Below are 24,316 nucleotides of genomic sequence, written 5' to 3' on the forward strand. Positions count from 1 at the left end.
TTAGTCCTCTTTTCCTTTTACCTTTGAATAATGGCATTTTCTGAATTCGAGCAAACAATTTTAAACAGTTTGATTTCATTGAATCAGTGATCAGTTTACATCTGTTAAAGTATAAGGACAAATCTGTGATGATTTTTAATCAGCATTGATCACATTTATTGAGTCAACAAAAGTCACAAAGCCAAAGATTAAAAAAAATTTCTGTACTTCCCCTCACGCATTCACGATGTCCTTAATCAGAACCGATCCCCTCACGCAAGACTTAATGAAAAAATGTAGTTTTTGGAATTATTAAGACGTCTATCAACACCGGACAGCGTACACGCCGCCAAAAACAACATTTATACCCATTGCCCTAAAAAAAACTAAATTTAAACTTGTAGGTCTGTAAATAGAACCATTTTAAAATTGAAATGTCACTTTTTTAGGCGATTTTTCGTGGGGCAACTGATTTTGTAAGAGTTCAACTCTACGTACAACAGTAAATGATACCTGTATTTCTTCGTTAAAGTATTCACCACAGCATAGCATTCTCTGATTTTCAATATTTTGATCAGTTGAATAAGAAAATTGAGATTTAGAAATGTACATACCTTTTGAAGCGGTGACAATTACTCCACTCAAGCACAACCGGAAAATCCTCTCACGGTTTTCATTGCAGAACCAAATGTTCTGCGTGTGTAGATTACCAGCCGTGCATAAACTTTTGAAGTTTGTCACTCAATATAATACATTAGATGCTATGACGAACTATATAGATGACTTGTTTGTTGTGATGCTCTGTTATTCTTGTTGACATATAAATCACAACTTCTTTAATAAGAACAGACTCTCTCATTTTTTGTTTCACCTTTAACTCCAAAGACATTGATTTTAATTTGTCGGAATGGCGTAAACTATTTGTAATAAGCATTATATTTCAGAAGGTAGAAAAATTGATACTTTATTTCTTGTATAAAAATGTGTTATGTCCTGAAGTTTTCATTGGAATTTAGCTGTTGTCCTTGACTTTTCACAAGGCCTTAGATAACAATTAAAGTTACTAGAATAAAAGCTTTTAAATTGAATGATAAAATATTTATATTCATTTGTTATTTTATACCAAGAAAAGCTTGCATTGCAGATTATCTCTGCTGAGACAATATATTGTTGTAGATGAAGGAGAGTTGAGCTAAAGATCATCCACACCAAATACTATTTAGTGTAATGGCTCTGGTAATTTTTTTTACCATAGATGAAGGAGAAAGTTGCTACAGATCATCTGCACTATACATACCATGTGTACTGGCTCTGGCTCATGATAAAATGTTTGTTATTATAGATGATAGAAAGAGCTGCTAAAGATCACCGTCACCACACATAACTATGTGTTCTAGCTCTGGCTCATGATAAAATGTTTGTTATTATAGATGATAGAAAGAGCTGTTAAGGATCACCCTCACCACACATTACTATGTATACTAGCTCTGGCTCATGATAAAATGTTTGTTATTATAGATGATAGAAAGAGCTGTTAAGGATCACCCTCACCACACATTACTATGTATACTAGCTCTGGCTCATGATAAAATGTTTGTTATTATAGATGATAGAAAGAGCTGTTAAAGATCAACCTCACCACACATTACTATGTGTTCTAGCTCTGGCTCATGATAAAATGTTTGTTATCATAGATGATAGAAAGAGCTGCTAAAGATCAACCTCACCACACATTACTATGTGTTCTAGCTCTGGCTCATGATAAAATGTTTGTTATCATAGATGATAGAAAGAGCTGTTAAGAATCACCCTCACCACACATTACTATGTGTTCTAGCTCTGGCTCATGATAAAATGTTTGTTATTATAGATGATAAAAAGAGCTGTTAAGGATCACCCTCACCACACATTACTATGTGTTCTAGCTCTGGCTCATGATAAAATGGTTGTTATTATAGATGATAGAAAGAGCTGCTAAAGATCACCGTTACCACACATTACTATGTGTACTAGCTCTGGCTCATGATAAAATGTTTGTTATTATAGATGATAGAAAGAGCTGCAAAGATCACTGTCACCACACATAACTATGTGTTCTAGCTCTGGCTCATGATAAAATGTTTGTTATTATAGATGATAGAAAGAGCTGTTAAGGATCACCCTCACCACACATTACTATGTATACTAGCTCTGGCTCATGATAAAATGTTTGTTATTATAGATGATAGAAAGAGCTGTTAAGGATCACACTCACCACACATTACTATGTGTACTAGCTCTGGCTCATGATAAAATGTTTGTTATTATAGATGATAGAAAGAGCTGTTAAGGATCACCCTCACCACACATTACTATGTGTTCTAGCTCTGGCTCATGATAAAATGTTTGTTATTATAGATGATAGAAAGAGCTGCTAAGGATCACCCTCACCACACATTACTATGTGTTCTAGCTCTGGCTCATAATAAAATGTTTGTTATAATAGATGATAGAAAGAGCTGCTAAGGATCACACTCACCACACATTACTATGTGTACTAGCTCTGGCTCATGATAAAATGTTTGTTATTATAGATGATAGAAAGAGCTGCTAAAGATCACCCTCACCACACATTACTATGTGTACTAGCTCTGGCTCATGCCAAGAAAGATACAGAGATTATGAATCCAATAACAGCTAGTACTTCTAACAGAAGATCTAAATTGTCTAAGTCCACATCAGATCCCAGTAAAGATGAGGTAAAACCATTATGTTTAAGATTAAATGGTAATTCACAGATGTCACCAGCAGATCTGGAGCCAGGCTAATTTCACTATCTTAGAACCTAGATCACACCTTTTATTTTCTGAGGAGTTTATTCAATTAAATATTTAGGTGAATTTTGCATTTTTATTTGTCTTAAGACTTGTGAATTTGATAAGCACCTTTGTAACTTCATTTGTATTTTTCAGTGTAATTTCAGTTAATGCTATAATAAATGGCATACACAACATTCTAATATTGGTTTTATTTCTTGAATTGACTAACACATGTAGAAAATGATCTTTGCTTGTTTCTTGGTTAATGTAAGTTGTATGTTTTTTTCTTTTGTAGGGTAGAATTGAAGCAGCCAAACTGATGATACTGAGATTGAAGGACAAGAATTCTCCTGTTGTTAGGATAGTAGAGGATCTAGAGAGATTATGTTTAGCTTATATACAGCTGGCTAATGTTAATGTAGAACGGTATAAAAAGGAAACCAGTAAGTTCCAGTAGAGGAGCTCTACCACATATTTGTTATCTGAGTTCTGAGATATGTTAGAAATCATGCATTCACATTTCTGTCCAAACTTTCAATCCTTGCAATGTAAATTTGTTTTAATCTTAACTAAAATGCATGATGTATTTGTCACTTATTATCAATTATTCTCTTATATTTACCCTTTGACCTTTCTTTAAAAAGTCAACATTTCTTGCTAGTCAACTCAAAAAAACCCATCAGATAGAACTTCAGGCATTTTTTCACTTTAGATGACCTTGTACTTTTAAGGTTAAGTTAATGGCACTACATGTATAAAACCAGAGGATTCCAAATATCTGGCAAAAATTCAAAAACAAGAGGAGAGAAGAACCACCCTTAAGTTAGGATTATGATTTGAGTTCAGGGTGGCTATGTTTATGCTAAGTGTAAGGGTTATTTTGGTATAACTTTTGATGGGATTGGTCCCCTCAAGTAAACAAGGGCAAACTTACACCAATTGAATGTATTTCTTTAGATTTTATCAACTAACAAAGAGGTTAAGGTTGTCATGGCATTTTATTTGCATCTATTTTATAAATACCACTTATAGAAAAATAAAAAGATGTGGAATGATTGTACATGAGACAACTCTCTACCAGAGACCACATGATGTAGATGTGGAATGATTGTACATGAGAAAACTCTCTACCAGAGACCACATGATGTAGATGTGGAATGATTGTACATGAGACAACTCTCTACCAGAGACCACATGATGTAGATGTGGAATGATTGTACATGAGACAACTCTCTACCAGAGACCACATGATGTAGATGTGGAATGATTGTACATGAGACAACTCTCTACCAGAGACCACATGATGTAGATGTGGAATGATTGTACATGAGACAACTCTCTACCAGAGACCACATGATGTAGATGATATTCATTTAAACATTTATTGTGTAAAGTAAAATATGGTGATTGCTTGGTAAACTTTGTTGGCTACTGTTGGCTGTAATTTATTTTGAAAAGATCTATTGTATTCAGTTGAATTTGATTTCTACTATTAGGACCAATCCAGTTACAATCTGTACAGAATAATTTGTTGATAACTAAGATTAAAGACCTCCACAATGTAGCTGTACCAACAGTTGATATCAAGGTATGTATAACTTAGAATGCTAGAACAGTCACAACATTGAATGTTGGAATATAAGAATGACGTTATGATAAGGTTCCCTGAACCTATTGTAGGCTGAGAAGAGATTTTAAATGTGTTTGTCTATATTGCACTAATAAATAACCAAACAGCAGTAATATGTGTAGTAAAGAGATATATAATCAATGCAGTCTGAAACATGGAGTATAGTCATGATAGAGTCTATTGTTCTGCTATATTAAATAATAGTGTTTGAAATAGTTCATACTGTGTTGTGAAAGGTTCCTATAGAAATATAAAAAGCGGGAAAACAAATGTTTCCCAAACAAAATCAGTTATAACCAAAAAAATAAAACACTAGTGATGATTTGTTTTACTGCTAAATCAATGGTCAATAAATAATGCAATTGCATACAAATCTCAATTAATTCTTTAGTTTAACATACAAATATGTGAAGTATTCTTTTTAAGGTTGATCCTAAAGGTAGCTACAACAACCTTATATGTGTGAAGGGATTTAATCCAACATTCAAACTTGCAGGAGGTGTTAACCTTCCAAAAATAATCAGTTGTATAGGGACTGATGGTAGAACCAGGAGACAGCTTGTTAAGGTTAGTTCAAAAATTCATTTATTTTAATTTTTATATCAAATATGACTTTATATGAATGAGTAATTGTTTTTTGTGATTATATAAATGTACAACAAGCAGACATATTTAAATATTTGTTTTGTATCTCTTTGTTCATTGGATATTGTCTGTATGTATAGAAGTTAGTACAGGGATCTTGTTGCAGTATGATCTATAAAATGACAATTATAATGAAGTAGTCACCTTCTTAACTATGTAATCCATTAAAAGATGGAGCCCATATGATGATAGTTAGTATATCAACTTTTTACTTACCTACTTTTAATATTAAACTTAACAAAATATTGTGTAATGAATGAAGTTGTTTTTCTCTGTAGGGACGTGATGATCTACGACAGGATGCAGTGATGCAGCAAGTATTTGGTATGGTCAACAATCTTCTACAGAAAAACTCAGAAACCAGAAAACGTCAACTTCATGTTAGACAATATAAGGTGTGGTTTAAAGGTTACAAAAGATAATTTATATATCTGTTAGATTAATCAGGAATTAGGTACAATAATTTCTTTTAAGTACTGGAAAATTAATATATATGAAAGGAACCATGCCTTTGACAGAGTATGACATTCTAATCCTGAAGTCTTTAATGGATAGATGTCGCATCTCATAATTAGTTTATATCAATATGAAATATGGAGATGTGGTATAAATATCAAAAACTTTAGGAGTCTTCAAATTAATACAAAGTACAACATCAACTAAAAAAAAAACACTTTGAAGACACAAAGTACTGATCAGAAAGTCAACTTTTGAATATTTTTAAACCATAACCCTGTCCAGCTGTGAAAGGTTGAGAAGTGGTGGGGAAATCTAAAGATATGGACAGGGTTTACATGTATAAAAAAGATAGTTGTTATCATTGTCTTAGAAGATGACAAAGAACAAAGTTCACTAAAAACTATTGTGAAAACTGAAGATGTTTCAACTTTGTATATTTAAGGTTTTAAAACTCTTTCATATTTCCTGTTTTATATAGGTTGTACCTTTATCTCAAATGAGTGGCCTGTTAGAATGGTGTGAAGGGACTATGCCTATAGGAGAGTACTTAGTAGCTAGCAGTCCAGGAGATGAGAAACCAGGGGCCCACTATAGATACAGACCAGATGATTATCCAGCTATTGACTGTAGAAGACACATGGGTGTAAGTTTTGTGTGATATTTCAAGATTAATGGCCTGATGGACTGGTTTAGTTTGTTAGTCTGGAGGACAGATTTATATTTAATATGAATACATTAGATATTGAGTGAATGAGATTTTCTAAGCAACCTAAAAAATAAAATACTATTGAAGCAACATTTTGTATCAATTTTATATTTTGTAAAAATGTAACTGTTTGTTGTTGTTTAAACTTCATGATTTAAAGATTAAATTTTTTACTTATTTTTGTGTTTTAAAGATTATTCAGATAATATAGCCTTTTCATCTAAATTTGGGTTTTTAATGTAAAATTAGAATAGAAGGTGAAAAAGCCTTTGTGAGACCTCGAAATTGAAAGTATTATCCATTTCCTTTATCAAAATATTGTTAACCAATTAAAAATCATCAAACAAATAATCTTGCTTTGGAACTGGTTGTTTTCAAAGGGAAACAATTCAATCTCAATCTCAATGTGTTTAAATCCCAGGAGAGATAAATCTTGTTACACGAAGGGGTAGCTCATCCACTATAGTCTATTTTTAAAACATCTTTTAGATATTTATTTTGCTTTACCAAATTGTTTTATAATTAATTCCTCACTTTGTGCTCGCAAAGTAAACTTGATTAAAAACCCTGAGAATGTATTTGCTATGCAATTTTTGTGGTTTTGTGAAAAGATAGTTTGAATTGTGTGCATTGATGCCATATAGTTGATAGTAACAAATACGCATGGGAGTTCAAAAACGAGATGTGTGAAAAAAAATGGCCATTTATATTAAAGCAAAAAAATTTTTGCATATAGGAGACAAATCAGGTTGTTTAATATAATTTGTCAAATGATGGGTTTTTAATGGGTGCGAGTCATTGTGACACTTTAAAGGGGTTGGACAGAATTATGGGAACTATGGAATAAGAGGACTGGAAATGAGAATTTGATGGATGAAAGCTTGAGGCAGGGTGGTCTTAATCGTGAGAAAAGTTTGATAAAAAAGGGATAATTCTTGTTGATGAAAAAATAAGAGTGCAGAGGAACAGAATATGGAGTGAAGTAGGAGTTTGGGGAGGGAACTGGGAATCAATTCCCTGTGTCCACCAAATAACTGAAAGCCATTAAAGAAATAAAGGAGTGGGGTCTGACATGTATGTAAAAGGATCAATTATGCAGGGGATGCAGACCACAGATTGGTCTAATTTGACAACTGATAAATAAAAATACGATGGATGCCGAATGTGATCGCACTATCTAAATAAAATAAATAAAAACAATATATATTTTTTTTCAATAAGTACAATTTTTATTATGTAGACCTAAAGTAGAGAAATGTAGCATTGAATGACTCCAATAATTGAGCACGCATCCGGCAGATCACAGCTTCCCATGGTCGGACTGAATGTCAGTTCATAAACATCTCAATCATTCAATGTTGTTACCAACCATATACAGTTTTAGCGTTGGCAGGCCTTGAAAAGCGCCATTGACTGCTTTCAATCAAACAACAGATGGAAGTTTGTAACCAACAATATTTTCAAACAACTTATCTAAAATTATTAAGTCTTTCAACAAAGGTTATAAATAATAAGCAACGATGCAAATATTGAATTTTAGAACATATATAATTCTCTTTAACAATGAATTCAAAACAGCAATATCTATATTATTTAACAAATATGTACTAAATAGTGTCATGTAAATCGTTAAATGTAGAAACACGCAATTTCTATTTTTAAACAAGGGAAATAACAATTACATGACAATCCTGTCTTCCAAATGAATTTAAAAACATTTTGTTTTTATAAACAATCATAACTAATTACAAAGAAAGAAAAAACACACATACACACTGAAAATAGCATGTGTTTATGTTGCAACAACTTTATTGTTGATAAACAACTGCCAACCTGTACCAGAAACAAACAATGGTTTGGAACAAATTATACACTACGAACGACAACTCGACCTAGAATGTTACTCACATTTGTTGATAATGTAAACAAACATCGATTTACAAAAAAAGCGGTAATATGTAGCAATTAATAACAATCAGAATGCTGTAGTAAAGATCATCAGGAAATTAATCTGGCTTGCCTCCCGGAGATGCCAATAAGTGATATTTTACAAAATCATGTTTTCAGGGGACGTGATGAATTGTCCTTGCCAAAATTACAAATAATTCAGGTATCTAACATTTCTAACATATATTGATACCACGATAATACATTGATAATACTGCCTTGTTAAATATACCTTATTGTCAAAGAATGCAGCAATAATTCTTTTGTCAACGGTCAAAGAAAAAATCCGGAAATTGACCGTCTCCAAAAATATTAAATTCTAAAATTGAGTTATCGTCCTTTTCGCGCCAGACGACTATTGAAAAGGCTAGATAATATGAGGCAGGCATTACCTGTGAATGGGGACAAAGTCTGTATGAATCATTTTTTTTGTTACTTAAATATTTGTTAAAAAAAGAAGCAGAAATACTGTAACGTTTCCGATTTTGGTTCTGTTGTTAGGGATTTTACTTGTGACGTTATTTAAGTTATGACGTTATGTTCAATGTAAACAAAGAAACGCAATGCTGCAGGTAATTGTTATTGTGTTCCTTGGGATCCCTTATTTTACTAGACTACTCAAAGTCAACAACGAGACCTGAAGAAGGAAAGAAGGAAATAGATTGCTGCATTCTGCGCAAATGCGGGAATTAAGAAAAGCGACAAAAAAAATTTGAACCATTTTGAGTTCATTAGTACAATGAAAATTTTGTCTTTTTTTTGTCTTTTTTTTTTCGTTTGTTTGTTTTTTTGTTTTTTTTTTATTGATTTTTCTACTGTAATAGGGGACTTCATCCCCATATAATAATAGATATGTTTTTCCTTTGGAAATTGGTACTAAGTTTTGTGATTGGAGTGACCCACCAATCCAGTATTTGTTAACCACAATCAAAAATACAACACATGCTTCTAGTGGTCACTTTTTAATTATTGTAAAATGCACCACTTTTGAAGAAGGTTTGTGTATGTAGAAATACATTTGATGTAAACCATATTTTACAGGGTGTACATGCCAGTCCTGATGCAGTTAAGAAGTTTAAAGTCTTCATGGCCGTATGTAAAATGTTTCTGCCAGTTTTCAGACATTTTTTCATGGAGAAATTCAGAGACCCTGCTGCATGGTTTGAAGCTAGACTTGCTTATACTAAAAGTGTAGCTACTAACTCTATAGGTTTGTATTTTAAGATGAATTATATGTATAACATTCAATTGTTGAAAAGATTTATCATAATAGATGGACTGAACACTGTATGGAATCTGTATAAGCATGCTTTGGTAAATAGTCTTCAGTGGCCACAGTCATTGTTGGATAAACTAAAAGATATGTATACTGACGTGAATTTCATACAGGGAACTTTCATGTTGTGAACCCTTTTTACCATGTTGCATTTGTGTTTGATGAATCATACCAGTGTGGAATTTATAGTCTTTAAAAATATCATAATTCTTTATTCTCTACAAAAATTTTGTATGGTGTGCACCTCCAGAAGCAAAATGTAAAAATGTATATAGAAATTTTATTCTGTGAAATAATACATCTCTACTGGTTTGATTGAAGAGAAGCTCCCTTACCAGAAAGGAATAATGAATAACAATTGTTTTATTCTAGTTGGTTATATACTGGGACTTGGTGATCGTCATGTGCAGAATATTCTCATAGACTGCAACACAGCAGAGCTAGTACATATTGATCTGGGTGAGTAGAGAGTAATTACGATAAGTATTATGGATTCTTTCCCTTGTACAGAATATACTCATAGACTGTAACACAGGAGAATTGGTACATATTGATCTTAGTGAGTATAGAGTAATTTAGATAAGTTTGATGGATTATCTCCCTTGTACAGAATATACTTACAGACTGTAACACAGCAGAACTATTCCATATTGATCTTAGTGAGTAGAGTAATTTAGATAAGTATTATGGATTATCTCCCTTGTATAGAATATACTTACAGACTGTAACACAGCAGAACTATTCCATATTGATCTTAGTGAGTATAGAGTAATTTAGATAAGTATCATGGATTATCTCCCTTGTACAGAATATACTTACAGACTGTAACACAGCAGAACTATTCCATATTGATCTTAGTGAGTATAGAGTAATTTAGATAAGTATCATGGATTATCTCCCTTGTACAGAATATACTTACAGACTGTAACACAGCAGAACTATTCCATATTGATCTTAGTGAGTAGAGTAATTTAGATAAGTATCATGGATTATCTCCCTTGTACAGAATATACTTACAGCCTGTAACACAGCAGAACTATTCCATATTGATCTTAGTGAGTATAGAGTAATTTAGATAAGTATCATGGATTATCTCCCTTGTATAGAACTATTCCATATTGATCTTAGCGAGTAGAGTAATTTAGATAAGTATCATGGATTATCTCCCATGTTCAGAATATACTCATAGACTGTAACACAGCAGAACTATTCCATATTGATCTTAGTGAGTATAGAGTAATTTAGATAAGTATTATGGATTATCTCCCTTGTACAGAATATACTTACAGACTGTAACATAGCAGAACTATTCCATATTGATCTTAGTGAGTAGAGTAATTTAGATAAGTATCATGGATTATCTCCCTTGTACAGAATATACTCATAGACTGTAACACAGCAGAACTATTTCATATTGATCTTAGTGAGTATAGAGTAATTTAGATAAGTATCATGGATTATCTCCCTTGTACAGAATATACTTACAGACTGTAACACAGCAGAACTATTCCATATTGATCTTAGTGAGTAGAGTAATTTAGATAAGTATTATGGATTATCTCCCTTGTATAGAATATACTTATAGACTGTAACACAGCAGCACTATTTCATATTGATCTTAGTGAGTATAGAGTAATTTAGATAAGTATCATGGATTATCTCCCTTGTACAGAATATACTTACAGACTGTAACACAGCAGAACTATTCCATATTGATCTTAGTGAGTATAGAGTAATTTAGATAAGTATCATGGATTATCTCCCTTGTACAGAATATACTTACAGACTGTAACACAGCAGAACTATTCCATATTGATCTTAGTGAGTATAGAGTAATTTAGATAAGTATTATGGATTATCTCCCTTGTATAGAATATACTTATAGACTGTAACACAGCAGAACTATTCCATATTGATCTTAGTGAGTATAGAGTAATTTAGATAAGTATCATGGATTATCTCCCTTGTACAGAATATACTTACAGACTGTAACACAGCAGAACTATTCCATATTGATCTTAGTGAGTATAGAGTAATTTAGATAAGTATTATGGATTATCTCCCATGTTCAGAATATACTCATAGACTGTAACACAGCAGAACTATTCAATATTGATCTTAGTGAGTAGAGTAATTTAGATAAGTATTATGGATTATCTCCCTTGTATAGAATATACTTATAGACTGTAACACAGCAGAACTATTCCATATTGATCTTGGTGAGTAGAGTAATTTAGATAAGTATTATGGATTATCTCCCTTGTATAGAATATACTTACAGACTGTAACACAGCAGAACTATTCCATATTGATCTTAGTGAGTATAGAGTAATTTAGATAAGTATTATGGATTATCTCCCATGTTCAGAATATACTCATAGACTGTAACACAGCAGAACTATTCAATATTGATCTTAGTGAGTATAGAGTAATTTAGATAAGTATTATGGATTATCTCCCTTGTACAGAATATACTTACAGACTGTAACACAGCAGAACTATTCCATATTGATCTTAGTGAGTAGAGTAATTTAGATAAGTATTATGGATTATCTCCCTTGTACAGAATATACTTACAGACTGTAACACAGCAGAACTATTCCATATTGATCTTAGTGAGTATAGAGTAATTTAGATAAGTATCATGGATTATCTCTCTTGTACAGAATATACTTACAGACTGTAACACAGCAGAACTATTCCATATTGATCTTAGTGAGTATAGAGTAATTTAGATAAGTATCATGGATTATCTCCCATGTTCAGAATATACTCATAGACTGTAACACAGCAGAACTATTCCATATTGATCTTAGTGAGTATAGAGTAATTTAGATAAGTATCATGGATTATCTCCCATGTTCAGAATATACTCATAGACTGTAACACAACAGAACTATTCAATATCGGTCTGAGTCACTTACTCTAAGTATAGAGTAATTAAATTAGGTATTATGGATTATCTCTCATGTTCAAACTTTACAGATGTTGTATTAAAGTCTGCAAAAGTATAGAGTAATTTAGATAAGTATCATAAGTATCATGGATTATCTCCCTTGTGTAGAATATACTTATAGACTGTAACACAGCAGAACTATTCCATATTGATCTTAGTGAGTATAGAGTAATTTAGATAAGTATCATGGATTATCTCTCTTGTACAGAATATACTTACAGCCTGTAACACAGCAGAACTATTCCATATTGATCTTAGCGAGTATAGAGTAATTTAGATAAGTATCATGGATTATCTCCCTTGTACAGAATATACTTACAGACTGTAACACAGCAGAACTATTCCATATTGATCTTAGTGAGTAGAGTAATTTAGATAAGTATCATGGATTATCTCCCTTGTACAGAATATACTTACAGCCTGTAACACAGCAGAACTATTCCATATTGATCTTAGCGAGTAGAGTAATTTAGATAAGTATCATGGATTATCTCCCATGTTCAGAATATACTCATAGACTGTAACACAGCAGAACTATTCCATATTGATCTTAGTGAGTATAGAGTAATTTAGATAAGTATTATGGATTATCTCCCTTGTACAGAATATACTTACAGACTGTAACATAGCAGAACTATTCCATATTGATCTTAGTGAGTAGAGTAATTTAGATAAGTATCATGGATTATCTCCCTTGTACAGAATATACTCATAGACTGTAACACAGCAGAACTATTTCATATTGATCTTAGTGAGTATAGAGTAATTTAGATAAGTATCATGGATTATCTCCCTTGTACAGAATATACTTACAGACTGTAACACAGCAGAACTATTCCATATTGATCTTAGTGAGTAGAGTAATTTAGATAAGTATTATGGATTATCTCCCTTGTATAGAATATACTTATAGACTGTAACACAGCAGAACTATTTCATATTGATCTTAGTGAGTATAGAGTAATTTAGATAAGTATCATGGATTATCTCCCTTGTACAGAATATACTTACAGACTGTAACACAGCAGAACTATTCCATATTGATCTTAGTGAGTATAGAGTAATTTAGATAAGTATCATGGATTATCTCCCTTGTACAGAATATACTTACAGACTGTAACACAGCAGAACTATTCCATATTGATCTTAGTGAGTATAGAGTAATTTAGATAAGTATTATGGATTATCTCCCTTGTATAGAATATACTTATAGACTGTAACACAGCAGAACTATTCCATATTGATCTTAGTGAGTATAGAGTAATTTAGATAAGTATCATGGATTATCTCCCTTGTACAGAATATACTTACAGACTGTAACACAGCAGAACTATTCCATATTGATCTTAGTGAGTATAGAGTAATTTAGATAAGTATTATGGATTATCTCCCATGTTCAGAATATACTCATAGACTGTAACACAACAGAACTATTCAATATTGATCTTAGTGAGTAGAGTAATTTAGATCTTAGTGAGTAGAGTAATTTAGATAAGTATTATGGATTATCTCCCTTGTATAGAATATACTTATAGACTGTAACACAGCAGAACTATTCCATATTGATCTTGGTGAGTAGAGTAATTTAGATAAGTATTATGGATTATCTCCCTTGTATAGAATATACTTACAGACTGTAACACAGCAGAACTATTCCATATTGATCTTAGTGAGTATAGAGTAATTTAGATAAGTATTATGGATTATCTCCCATGTTCAGAATATACTCATAGACTGTAACACAGCAGAACTATTCAATATTGATCTTAGTGAGTATAGAGTAATTTAGATAAGTATTATGGATTATCTCCCTTGTACAGAATATACTTACAGACTGTAACACAGCAGAACTATTCCATATTGATCTTAGTGAGTAGAGTAATTTAGATAAGTATTATGGATTATCTCCCTTGTACAGAATATACTTACAGACTGTAACACAGCAGAACTATTCCATATTGATCTTAGTGAGTATAGAGTAATTTAGATAAGTATCATGGATTATCTCTCTTGTACAGAATATACTTACAGACTGTAACACAGCAGAACTATTCCATATTGATCTTAGTGAGTATAGAGTAATTTAGATAAGTATCATGGATTATCTCCCATGTTCAGAATATACTCATAGACTGTAACACAGCAGAACTATTCCATATTGATCTTAGTGAGTATAGAGTAATTTAGATAAGTATCATGGATTATCTCCCATGTTCAGAATATACTCATAGACTGTAACACAACAGAACTATTCAATATCGGTCTGAGTCACTTACTCTAAGTATAGAGTAATTAAATTAGGTATTATGGATTATCTCTCATGTTCAAACTTTACAGATGTTGTATTAAAGTCTGCAAAAGTATAGAGTAATTTAGATAAGTATCATAAGTATCATGGATTATCTCCCTTGTGTAGAATATACTTATAGACTGTAACACAGCAGAACTATTCCATATTGATCTTAGTGAGTATAGAGTAATTTAGATAAGTATCATGGATTATCTCTCTTGTACAGAATATACTTACAGACTGTAACACAGCAGAACTATTCCATATTGATCTTAGTGAGTAGAGTAATTTAGATAAGTATTATGGATTATCTCCCTTGTACAGAATATACTTACAGTCTGTAACACAGCAGAACTATTCCATATTGATCTTAGTGAGTATAGAGTAATTTAGATAAGTATCATGGATTATCTCCCTTGTACAGAATATACTCATAGACTGTAACACAGCAGAACTATTCCATATTGATCTTAGTGAGTATAGAGTAATTTAGATAAGTATCATGGATTATCTCCCATGTTCAGAATATACTCATAGACTGTAACACAACAGAACTATTCAATATCGGTCTGAGTCACTTACTCTAAGTATAGAGTAATTAAATTAGGTATTATGGATTATCTCTCATGTTCAAACTTTACAGATGTTGTATTAAAGTCTGCAAAAGTATAGAGTAATTTAGATAAGTATCATAAGTATCATGGATTATCTCCCTTGTGTAGAATATACTTATAGACTGTAACACAGCAGAACTAGTACATATTGATCTTAGTGAGTATATAGTAATTTAGATAAGTATTATGGAATATCTCCCTTGTACAGAATATACTTACAGACTGTAACACAGCAGAACTATTCCATATTGATCTTAGTGAGTAGAGTAATTTAGATAAGTATTATGGATTATCTCCCTTGTACAGAATATACTTACAGACTGTAACACAGCAGAACTATTCCATATTGATCTTAGTGAGTAGAGTAATTTAGATAAGTATTATGGATTATCTCCCTTGTACAGAATATACTTACAGACTGTAACACAGCAGAACTATTCCATATTGATCTTAGTGAGTAGAGTAATTTAGATAAGTATTATGGATTATCTCCCTTGTATAGAATATACTTACAGACTGTAACACAGCAGAACTATTCCATATTGATCTTAGTGAGTATAGAGTAATTTAGATAAGTATCATGGATTATCTCCCTTGTACAGAATATACTTACAAAATGTAGTGTAACACAGCAGAACTATTCCATATTGATCTTAGTGAGTATAGAGTAATTTAGATAAGTATCATGGATTATCTCCCATGTTCAGAATATACTCATAGACTGTAACACAACAGAACTATTCAATATCGGTCTGAGTCACTTACTCTAAGTATAGAGTAATTAAATTAGGTATTATGGATTATCTCTCATGTTCAAACTTTACAGATGTTGTATTAAAGTCTGCAAAAGTGTGCAAAGTTTTGTAGAATTGAAAGTGTTTATCAGGAAAGGAAATCAGAAGCTAGAATTTTACATTTAAATCTAGATTATTTCAATTAATTAGAATTTATATGTTTATCTTTAGAATGACTGATATTTTTTATTAAGGAACTTTTCAACTTAGTGTATATAGAAAAGAATTAATGAAACAGTTGTTTTCAACCTTTTGATTGTATATTTTATTACTGTACTTTTTTATACAGGTGTTGCCTTTGAGCAAGGTAAGATTTTACCCACCCCAGAAACAGTACCATTTAGATTAACCAGAGACATAGTGGATGGCATGGGTGTTTCAGGAGTTGAAGGAGTCTTCAGAAGGTACTGATTACATTTGCATACATAATATAAGGGTAGATGGATCAGAATATTCCCCTACTTAAAATCAGAATCCAGAATCCCTAAAAGCAAGTACAAGTACACAAGACTATTCAAGTTATATTTTCCTTTACTGGTCTTAGTGACCTCTTTATAATGAAATGCTGATTTTGATAAAGCAATATTTGAAAAGAATATTTTCAACATGTTATGTTGATCAAATAGTCAATTTCAAATATTTCCATTTTAGAGATATCTTTGTATATTGAAAGCTCTACTGTTTTTTTTTATGTTGAAGTTTCACTTTGTATTCTGAAAAGTTAGTTCTGTGTAGCCTTAAAGACATTATAAACTGTAATACTTTCAAGCACACTTTTCACAAGGGTCCTTGTAAGCTTTTGCCATAAATACAAATGGTATAAATGATTACTAGTACTTGGAGACACATTAAAAAGCCATCATTTTGTTGTGGTGTCAGAGATGTCAAGAGCCTCCAATTGATTAAAGCAGAGATATTAAGGATACAATCTATTTCAGATGCTGTGAGAAGACAATGGACGTCATGCATAACAATCAGGAAGCTTTATTAACTATCCTAGAGGTGTTACTGTATGATCCATTGTATGCATGGTGTATGTCCCCAGCTAAAGCCTATGCACTCCAACATCGCAGAGATAGGAACGATCCTGATGCTTCAGAACTTAACACAACCAAAGATGTTCTAGAGTTTGCTGAATCTAATGAACCAGGTCAGTTCTGATTTCATTATTAGTTTTATCTTTCTTTGCCCAAATTGTTAGCTGTTTATTTATTTGTCCATTGTTATAGAGGAACACAATTGATTCAAAATTTTCTTCACAACTGTCAAGACTAATACTTATAGACTAGCTAATCGAAGAATTCAAATAGAAAATAATATTCAACGAGTGACTGAACAACACATTAATTCACGAATGCATGTAGGACATGAGTTAATTATCAGTGTTGTTCAGTCACCAGTTGGATGTTTTTCGATATTTAAATTGTTTGATTTGTTATTCTTTTTATTGAATTGGTAAAAAAAAAATATGAAATTTAAGGAAAAATGTATCTTTTGTAAACATAATGAAAAAATCTTGTTATAGAAATATTTGTTAATTGTTGTTACTATGAAGAGTTGACAACACAGCAACTACCAGGGGTCAAAGTTTACATTGTAATTATTTTTAATTAATTTTAAAAAATTGTATATATATCCTATAAGCTGTACTTGCTTTTGGAATAAAGTATTATCATACCATTTCTGTAAAACATTTTGTAATTGTTTAAAAAGCATTAAAACAAGAAAAGCACTTTGTCAATTTCACTAAAATGTCTTATTGTGTACAATTTTGGATTTACATGGTAAAGTTTTATGAGAAAAAGGTGGACAAAAGAGGATCCATGTAACTTTCTCAGGAGTGTTTTCATCAACTTAAAACATTGTTATACCCATTTATGGTTACCCATTTATGGGCATTATGTCTTCTAGTCTATGCATCTATTTGTTTTTCCGTCTGTCACGCTACAGGTTTATGGGTTTTTGTCAAGGTAGTTTTTAATGAAGTTAAAGTCAAATCAACTTGAAACTTAGTACACATGTTCCCTATAATATAATCTTTCTAATTTTAAATGCCAAATTAGAGTGTTGACCCCAATATCATGTCCACTGAACATAGAAAATGATAATGTGAGTGGGGCATCCATGTACTATGGACACATTCTTGTTTATCTTGAATCCATAACTTTTACATTCATGGAGTAAAATGGACTAAATTTACCTCTTTGATAAAAAAAAGTTGTCAGAAAACAAGTAAATAAAGTTGCACATAATTAAGAGCATACATCTGTATCACTGGGAATTCTGTATTGCCTTTTCTGTAGTTTTGAAAGGAGATTTTTCAATACTAATAACACAACAGTTATGTGTCAGACTGACACAGGCTGATACAAACTTCTAGATTTGTTTGATAATTAAAATTAGACACCCCAAAAGTAATATTTATTAGAAGTATAGTTAGATAATTTTGAAATAACATAATTATAGCATAAAGTCAATTAATAGTTTTATTAAAATCTGACATTAAATGGACAGGAGTCTCTAAGTTGTGATTTATAATTATGAGTTTGGGAGTGCATACAATTATATAATAGAAGTTTCATATTTATTGACGATATAATTTGAAATGTAATTGGGGTATTTCATTATTTGTTGATAAATTTGATATTATCATTTGTTATTGGATTTCAGATAAATATGATTTATACAGAGGGATCATATTTTATAGAAAATTTGGTGTATTGCACTATTATTATTTTTTGTTTAATCATGGGCCTATAGTTCTGACGTTGATGTATCTGTCTTGTAACCACCTACACCCTGAACACAAGTCTCACGTCTCTGTCAACACAGTAAATTGATCGAAGAGATCTGATTACGTAAGATTCACTCCCAACATTCACATGCCACACGATATGTCTTTTTTTACTCCCAACATTCAAATGCCACACGATCTGTTATTCTTTTAAAGTTTCTTTTGGAAAGCTTCCAAAATATCTTTATTTCATGTCAAAAATGCAAACATAATTGTTAATACCAACGAAGTTTAAGATCTCTAAGGCGCTAAAAAAACATCATAGATTTAGTTTAGATATCATTTGTAGATTTTATATTGTTTTCTATCCAGTTGATGTACTTAAAGTAGTTTACTAGTTTGTTTGATATCAGTAATTTATATTAAATACTATTTTTTTAGCCAAATAAAATTTTCCACAGAACATAGCAAAAAGTTAGAATGCAATTTTTTGTCACATTGCACTAGTACAAATTTAGCCTTGAATTATCAACATCATCAGTGAAAAAAATATTTTAAGCAGTTTATCAAACTTTGCAGGGGTTCAAATTAATGTGTGTCCGAGGTCGGAACCTGTCTTTTTTTTTTTCATAGGAGAGAACTTTTCATTTTAAAATTACAAATGTCAAGGACCTACCATTCTTTAGACAGATGCTTATTCACCAATGATTTCTTATGGATTCTCTTGAAATTTCAAATGGTCCTGGGCCCATCATTATTATTATTTAAAACAAATTTGAACCTCGGACTTTGCAATACAATGAAAGTCTTATTGCCACTCTGGACAATATTCAGGCAATAACTCTATATTATTGTGTGTAATTGAGTATTGGAGCAATTTATGTAAATTTTCTTATTATGTCAATGGTTCATGTACATGTCTTGGAAAACCGAAAATAGTCAACAATTGATTGGTAGGCAGTAAAATTATTTTAACAAAACTGTGCGATTGAGTGGTTGTTGTTTATTGCTAAATCCTGTGTTGAAATTAATGGGTAAATGCATGCCTAAATTAAAAGGTACAATAATTGTTATAATTAATGTACATAAATTACAATTTTCAGAAGGTAGGAATAACTATAATAATTATTAGTGTAGTTATTTCAACCTTCTAAAACTCAAAAATGTAAGATTATTTTTTTCTTTATTTTAACTTAAAAACGTTTATTGGGTACATGAACGTGACCATAATTTAAGCAGAAACTACATATGTGGTAACACCTGGAAATATATGCTGTAAATTCAGAAATTATTGAGAGCATTTATTATTATACTTGCAATTTTAATTTTTGCGATATTCAGATTCATATAAAAAATTTCAAAATGCAAGTTTTAATTATTGCAATGATAACCCTGTCACAATTTTCGCAACAATAAAATTTTATTTTAAAAGAACCTTTATTCTAAAGAATTATAGATTTATTGAAGGAGGGATTCCATAAAATTTTGTATTTGTATACCATGTTAAATTTTGTTGAAGTGATCATCTTCAAGTATTTTTCTCAAGTATGTCTTAAAGGGACTATGGTAAATATCCTTTGGCGTAATTTAAATTCGACATTTCTTATCCTATGTTTACCTTTAAGCAGTAATACATTTCTCATGAATAGTATGAAACCAATATAGTTAATATATTTATTTACTTTAACACTGGATATACATGGAATATATTTGTCACAAGAGGTTATGCAAATAGCAATTTATATAATTGTCTATGTGCAGCAGAATTTGATTTATTTAACAAAAAATGTTAGAGAAAAATAAGAATATTTTACTCTCATATATAAATTATTTGAACTAAAGGAGCATAAGCTGCTAGATTGAAAAATATTAAAATATTTTTTTTTTGGTTCAATCATAAATGAAAGTGAAATAGTGAAATAATAATTTGTTTTTAGCAGCAAATTTAGTTCAATTTTATTAAAATTAGCTCAGAAACATTTCTAATGAAATATTCATTTGCAATTGAATAGTTTGACCTCAATGAATCTGTATTCTTGTTACCTTTAATTTAATCGATTAGCTAGAAGTTGGTTAGTCACAAATTGAAAATTGAAAATGAAACTAAGGGTCGACCATTTTTTTGACTGATTCGATCCACAAAATGTTATTCTTATACAGGTAAAAATAAACAACCTAGAAAAGTAAAGTTGCATGAGGTTGCTATCTATTTATATTTGTGTTTATGTTTATATCAGGTTATTTGACCGTCTGTGGTCTCTGGGCAATGGTTAATTAGATGAGGTCTAGACTAAAATACACATGAATTATCTGATATATTAAATTGAGTCCATGCATTGTTAATTGTTTATTTCACACTGGTTATAATTGTGATATATGTTTTAGTATCAAATTTGAGAATTTTAGTCCAATTGATGAACATAAATTTGATAGCTAAAATATCTTTAGCATTTGACAGTAATATGATAACCTTTTTGTTTTAATAAGAATTTCTCATGTTATTGTTTTGACCTGGTATGTTCTCAAACTCAAGTTATGAAATGACAAATCTAAGTTCATTTAAACTAGAGACAGAGCTCTTGATAAAGCACATGATGAATTAGTAACTCACCATTTTTGACTGGGACTCCTTAGCATTCTTGAAAAGAAGATAAATTGAAATTAGGGCTCACCAATATTCCTACCAAGAATCCGGTAGAGGTGCTTTTGCTTTTGTGTTATTTATTTATGATCTCATTAAAATACACACCAAATCTCTTTTTTATGCTTTCCATGTTATTAAATTAGATATTGGCCTATATTAAAAAGCCCTTAAAATAAAAATTGAAAGTAAAATCGTAATTTATGTATTTTATTAAAGGATTATGGCGATGATTTTGCACTCTTACCAATAAAACAAGTTTTACAGCAGGGGATTTTTTTTTTAAATAAAAAAAAAATTAATAAAAAAAAATCAGTGCATGGATGAAGACAAAATATATATATATAAAATTTGAAAGAGGTAGCTAATAAAAAGAATAATAACTTGCAAATTTATAGGTTGGATGAACTAAACATATTGAAATAAATTCATTTTTGATGTTGATTAAAAGTTTGACAATCACATCCTATAGGGATGACATTTCTAAGATGGTTATCAGATTTTATATGTACTAAAATAATAATTTATGAATTGATTATGGTGATGATTTTTCACTTTCACCAATAACCCAAATTTGACAACAGGGCAAATTTTTTTCATAAAAAAATTGAATGAAAAAATTCAGTGTTCAGATCTAGGCAAGAAACATTGATATATAAAAAAGTAATAAATTACAAAATTAATAAGTTGGATGAACTTAATATATTAGAATAAATCCATTTTTTTATGTTGATTGAAAGTTTAACAATCACACCCTACAGTGATGACATTTTTAAGATGGCACATTCCCCATTTCCATTCTCAATTTTATTATCAGATTTTTTATGGTATTTTTAGAAATGGATTTACACAAGTGGAAAATTGTTGAAGTTTTGATAACAGATTTATCGAAGTGTAAACTTAAAGCAGCAAATAAGTCTCTATTATTTAAAAACAAACATCAACTAATGCCCAAATATTGACCAATGTTAATTTTAATTACTGTTATTAAAAATATTTACATTTTTAAAATGTCTGACGTTGATTTTCAGTACATGGTGAATGATTTAAAAGAAAACTATTTGAATAACTTTTATTTTTCTGCTATTTATAACATGTAATTAAGCTTTGGGAAAGGGTACGTTATTCAAAAGATTTTTTTTTTAATTACTTTATCTTTGATTTAGGTGACATTTAATTTTGATTTAGGTGTCCAATTTTTATACTATTTCTTCAAACAAGAATCATTATCATTATGTTTGATATAAAATCATTTTTTATTTTTGTGAAAGGTAATTACTTGATGCCTGCATGACATTATTTTATCTTTAACACTTCCTTGGCGTCATGAAACCAAAGGAAAAAAAAAGGTTATTTGCATAAATTTGAAAGTTTAAAATAAAACACAAACAAATTGTTTGAAATAAAATTGTACCAATTATTTTGCATGCAAGAATTATGTAAAGATGATCCAAAGAGTTGTTTTAAAAAATCATATATATATTAACAAGAAAGAGAAATGTTTCTTATGATTTCATTTTCAGATCTTTTTAAATGGGTGTTTTTCAAATGTCTAAACTGGGCCTGAAGAAACATAAATCTTTTTTTTCTAATGTTAAGTAAATATTTTTTGTAGCTATGTCAAAGTGACTTATAGATTTGTATAACCACTGTTAAATTTGTCAAACAAATTAATTAATTATATAATTGAAAAATTATAATGAAAAAGTTCAATTTTTATTTTCCTTTCATATTTTTTTAATTTATAATTTGAAATTTACATTTGAGAAAGAACAAACTCAATCAGATGTAAAAATGAAATTAAATTGATTTAAATGCATTTTTTTAATACATGAGGTTATTACATGCGCATTTAAAATTATTGAGTTGTAAAATACAAATATGACAAAAAATGAACAAGAAAATTATCAAAATACTTTGATGTATGCATTAAGGTATTACATAATAATTTTCACTAGAATGAGAATTACCATAATTTCCACATATTTTTGTTTTAATGGGCAGTTAAAATAACTATTTATGTTCCTGTTTCTTTTATCCTGATAAAATGATAAATTGCTTGGTGATTCCACCCTTCATATATACATTGTAAAATATCATTTTTGGGGATATTTGTTCAATTTGTTAGAAACGGACATGTGATAACATATCTGCCAACTACCCCGATTTATTGGGGATAATATCCCCATGAGAGGTGTTGAACTGAATTTGAAATTCTTTATTGTATAAACTGAAGACCTCAAAACAGACATTCAGTTGAGTTTTAAAGCCTTTTATTAAGTACATATACACTCATTCAAACAGTATAGTAGTAGAGTAAGAACACTTATGATAAAACAAGAGGGGCTTGTTGCCGTTAAAATACCCAATGGAATTTTGAAAAGTTAGCAGGTAATGTACAGTTAAAATGCAATTGTCTCACTTTTTTACTAATAATGGGAAATGATAAAAAGAGTGACAGATAAGGTTTTTGTCTCATTTACATCAAAAGTCAAAGGAGGTAAAACACAAAAAAAGTTACAACATAGGCTAAAAAATTGAAAATTGAAATTTTACTCAGGGCAATTAAAAACCATAAGTTAAGGAAAGTCAGGCAATATCATTAAGAAAAGTAGACAAACAAGAGGATACAAAAAACTATAGATAAAGCAACACCAACAACACCAAAAACAGGGAATTTTTGCTCAACTAGTGACACGATATCTCCAATTTATGGTTAATTTTTTGTGATCATTCTTTCATTCTATACCTCAACTAGTGCCATGAGCATCATGATAGAGAAAGAGACTATCAGATTTATAAGACATTTCATAATTTATGTCCTCATTTGTTTTTGGGAATGCCACT

General features: G+C 30.5%; 1 protein-coding gene across 1 annotated transcript in view; it reads left to right on the top strand.

Annotated features, from left to right (window-relative positions):
• The window catches only part of LOC143048509 (serine-protein kinase ATM-like), a 99,633-nt gene that overhangs the window by 69,651 nt on the left and 5,666 nt on the right, over positions 1-24,316 (top strand). The window contains exons 48-57 of the mRNA XM_076222200.1: positions 2,553-2,717; positions 3,073-3,220; positions 4,274-4,365; positions 4,834-4,974; positions 5,331-5,447; positions 5,990-6,154; positions 9,206-9,374; positions 9,813-9,899; positions 16,384-16,498; positions 17,033-17,244. Of these exons, the coding sequence (XP_076078315.1) occupies positions 2,553-2,717; positions 3,073-3,220; positions 4,274-4,365; positions 4,834-4,974; positions 5,331-5,447; positions 5,990-6,154; positions 9,206-9,374; positions 9,813-9,899; positions 16,384-16,498; positions 17,033-17,244 (1,411 nt within the window). The remainder of the gene's footprint in view (positions 1-2,552; positions 2,718-3,072; positions 3,221-4,273; positions 4,366-4,833; positions 4,975-5,330; positions 5,448-5,989; positions 6,155-9,205; positions 9,375-9,812; positions 9,900-16,383; positions 16,499-17,032; positions 17,245-24,316) is intronic.

Source organism: Mytilus galloprovincialis, chromosome 10, assembly GCF_965363235.1.
Source record: "Mytilus galloprovincialis chromosome 10, xbMytGall1.hap1.1, whole genome shotgun sequence".
NCBI classification, from domain to species: domain Eukaryota; kingdom Metazoa; phylum Mollusca; class Bivalvia; order Mytilida; family Mytilidae; genus Mytilus; species Mytilus galloprovincialis.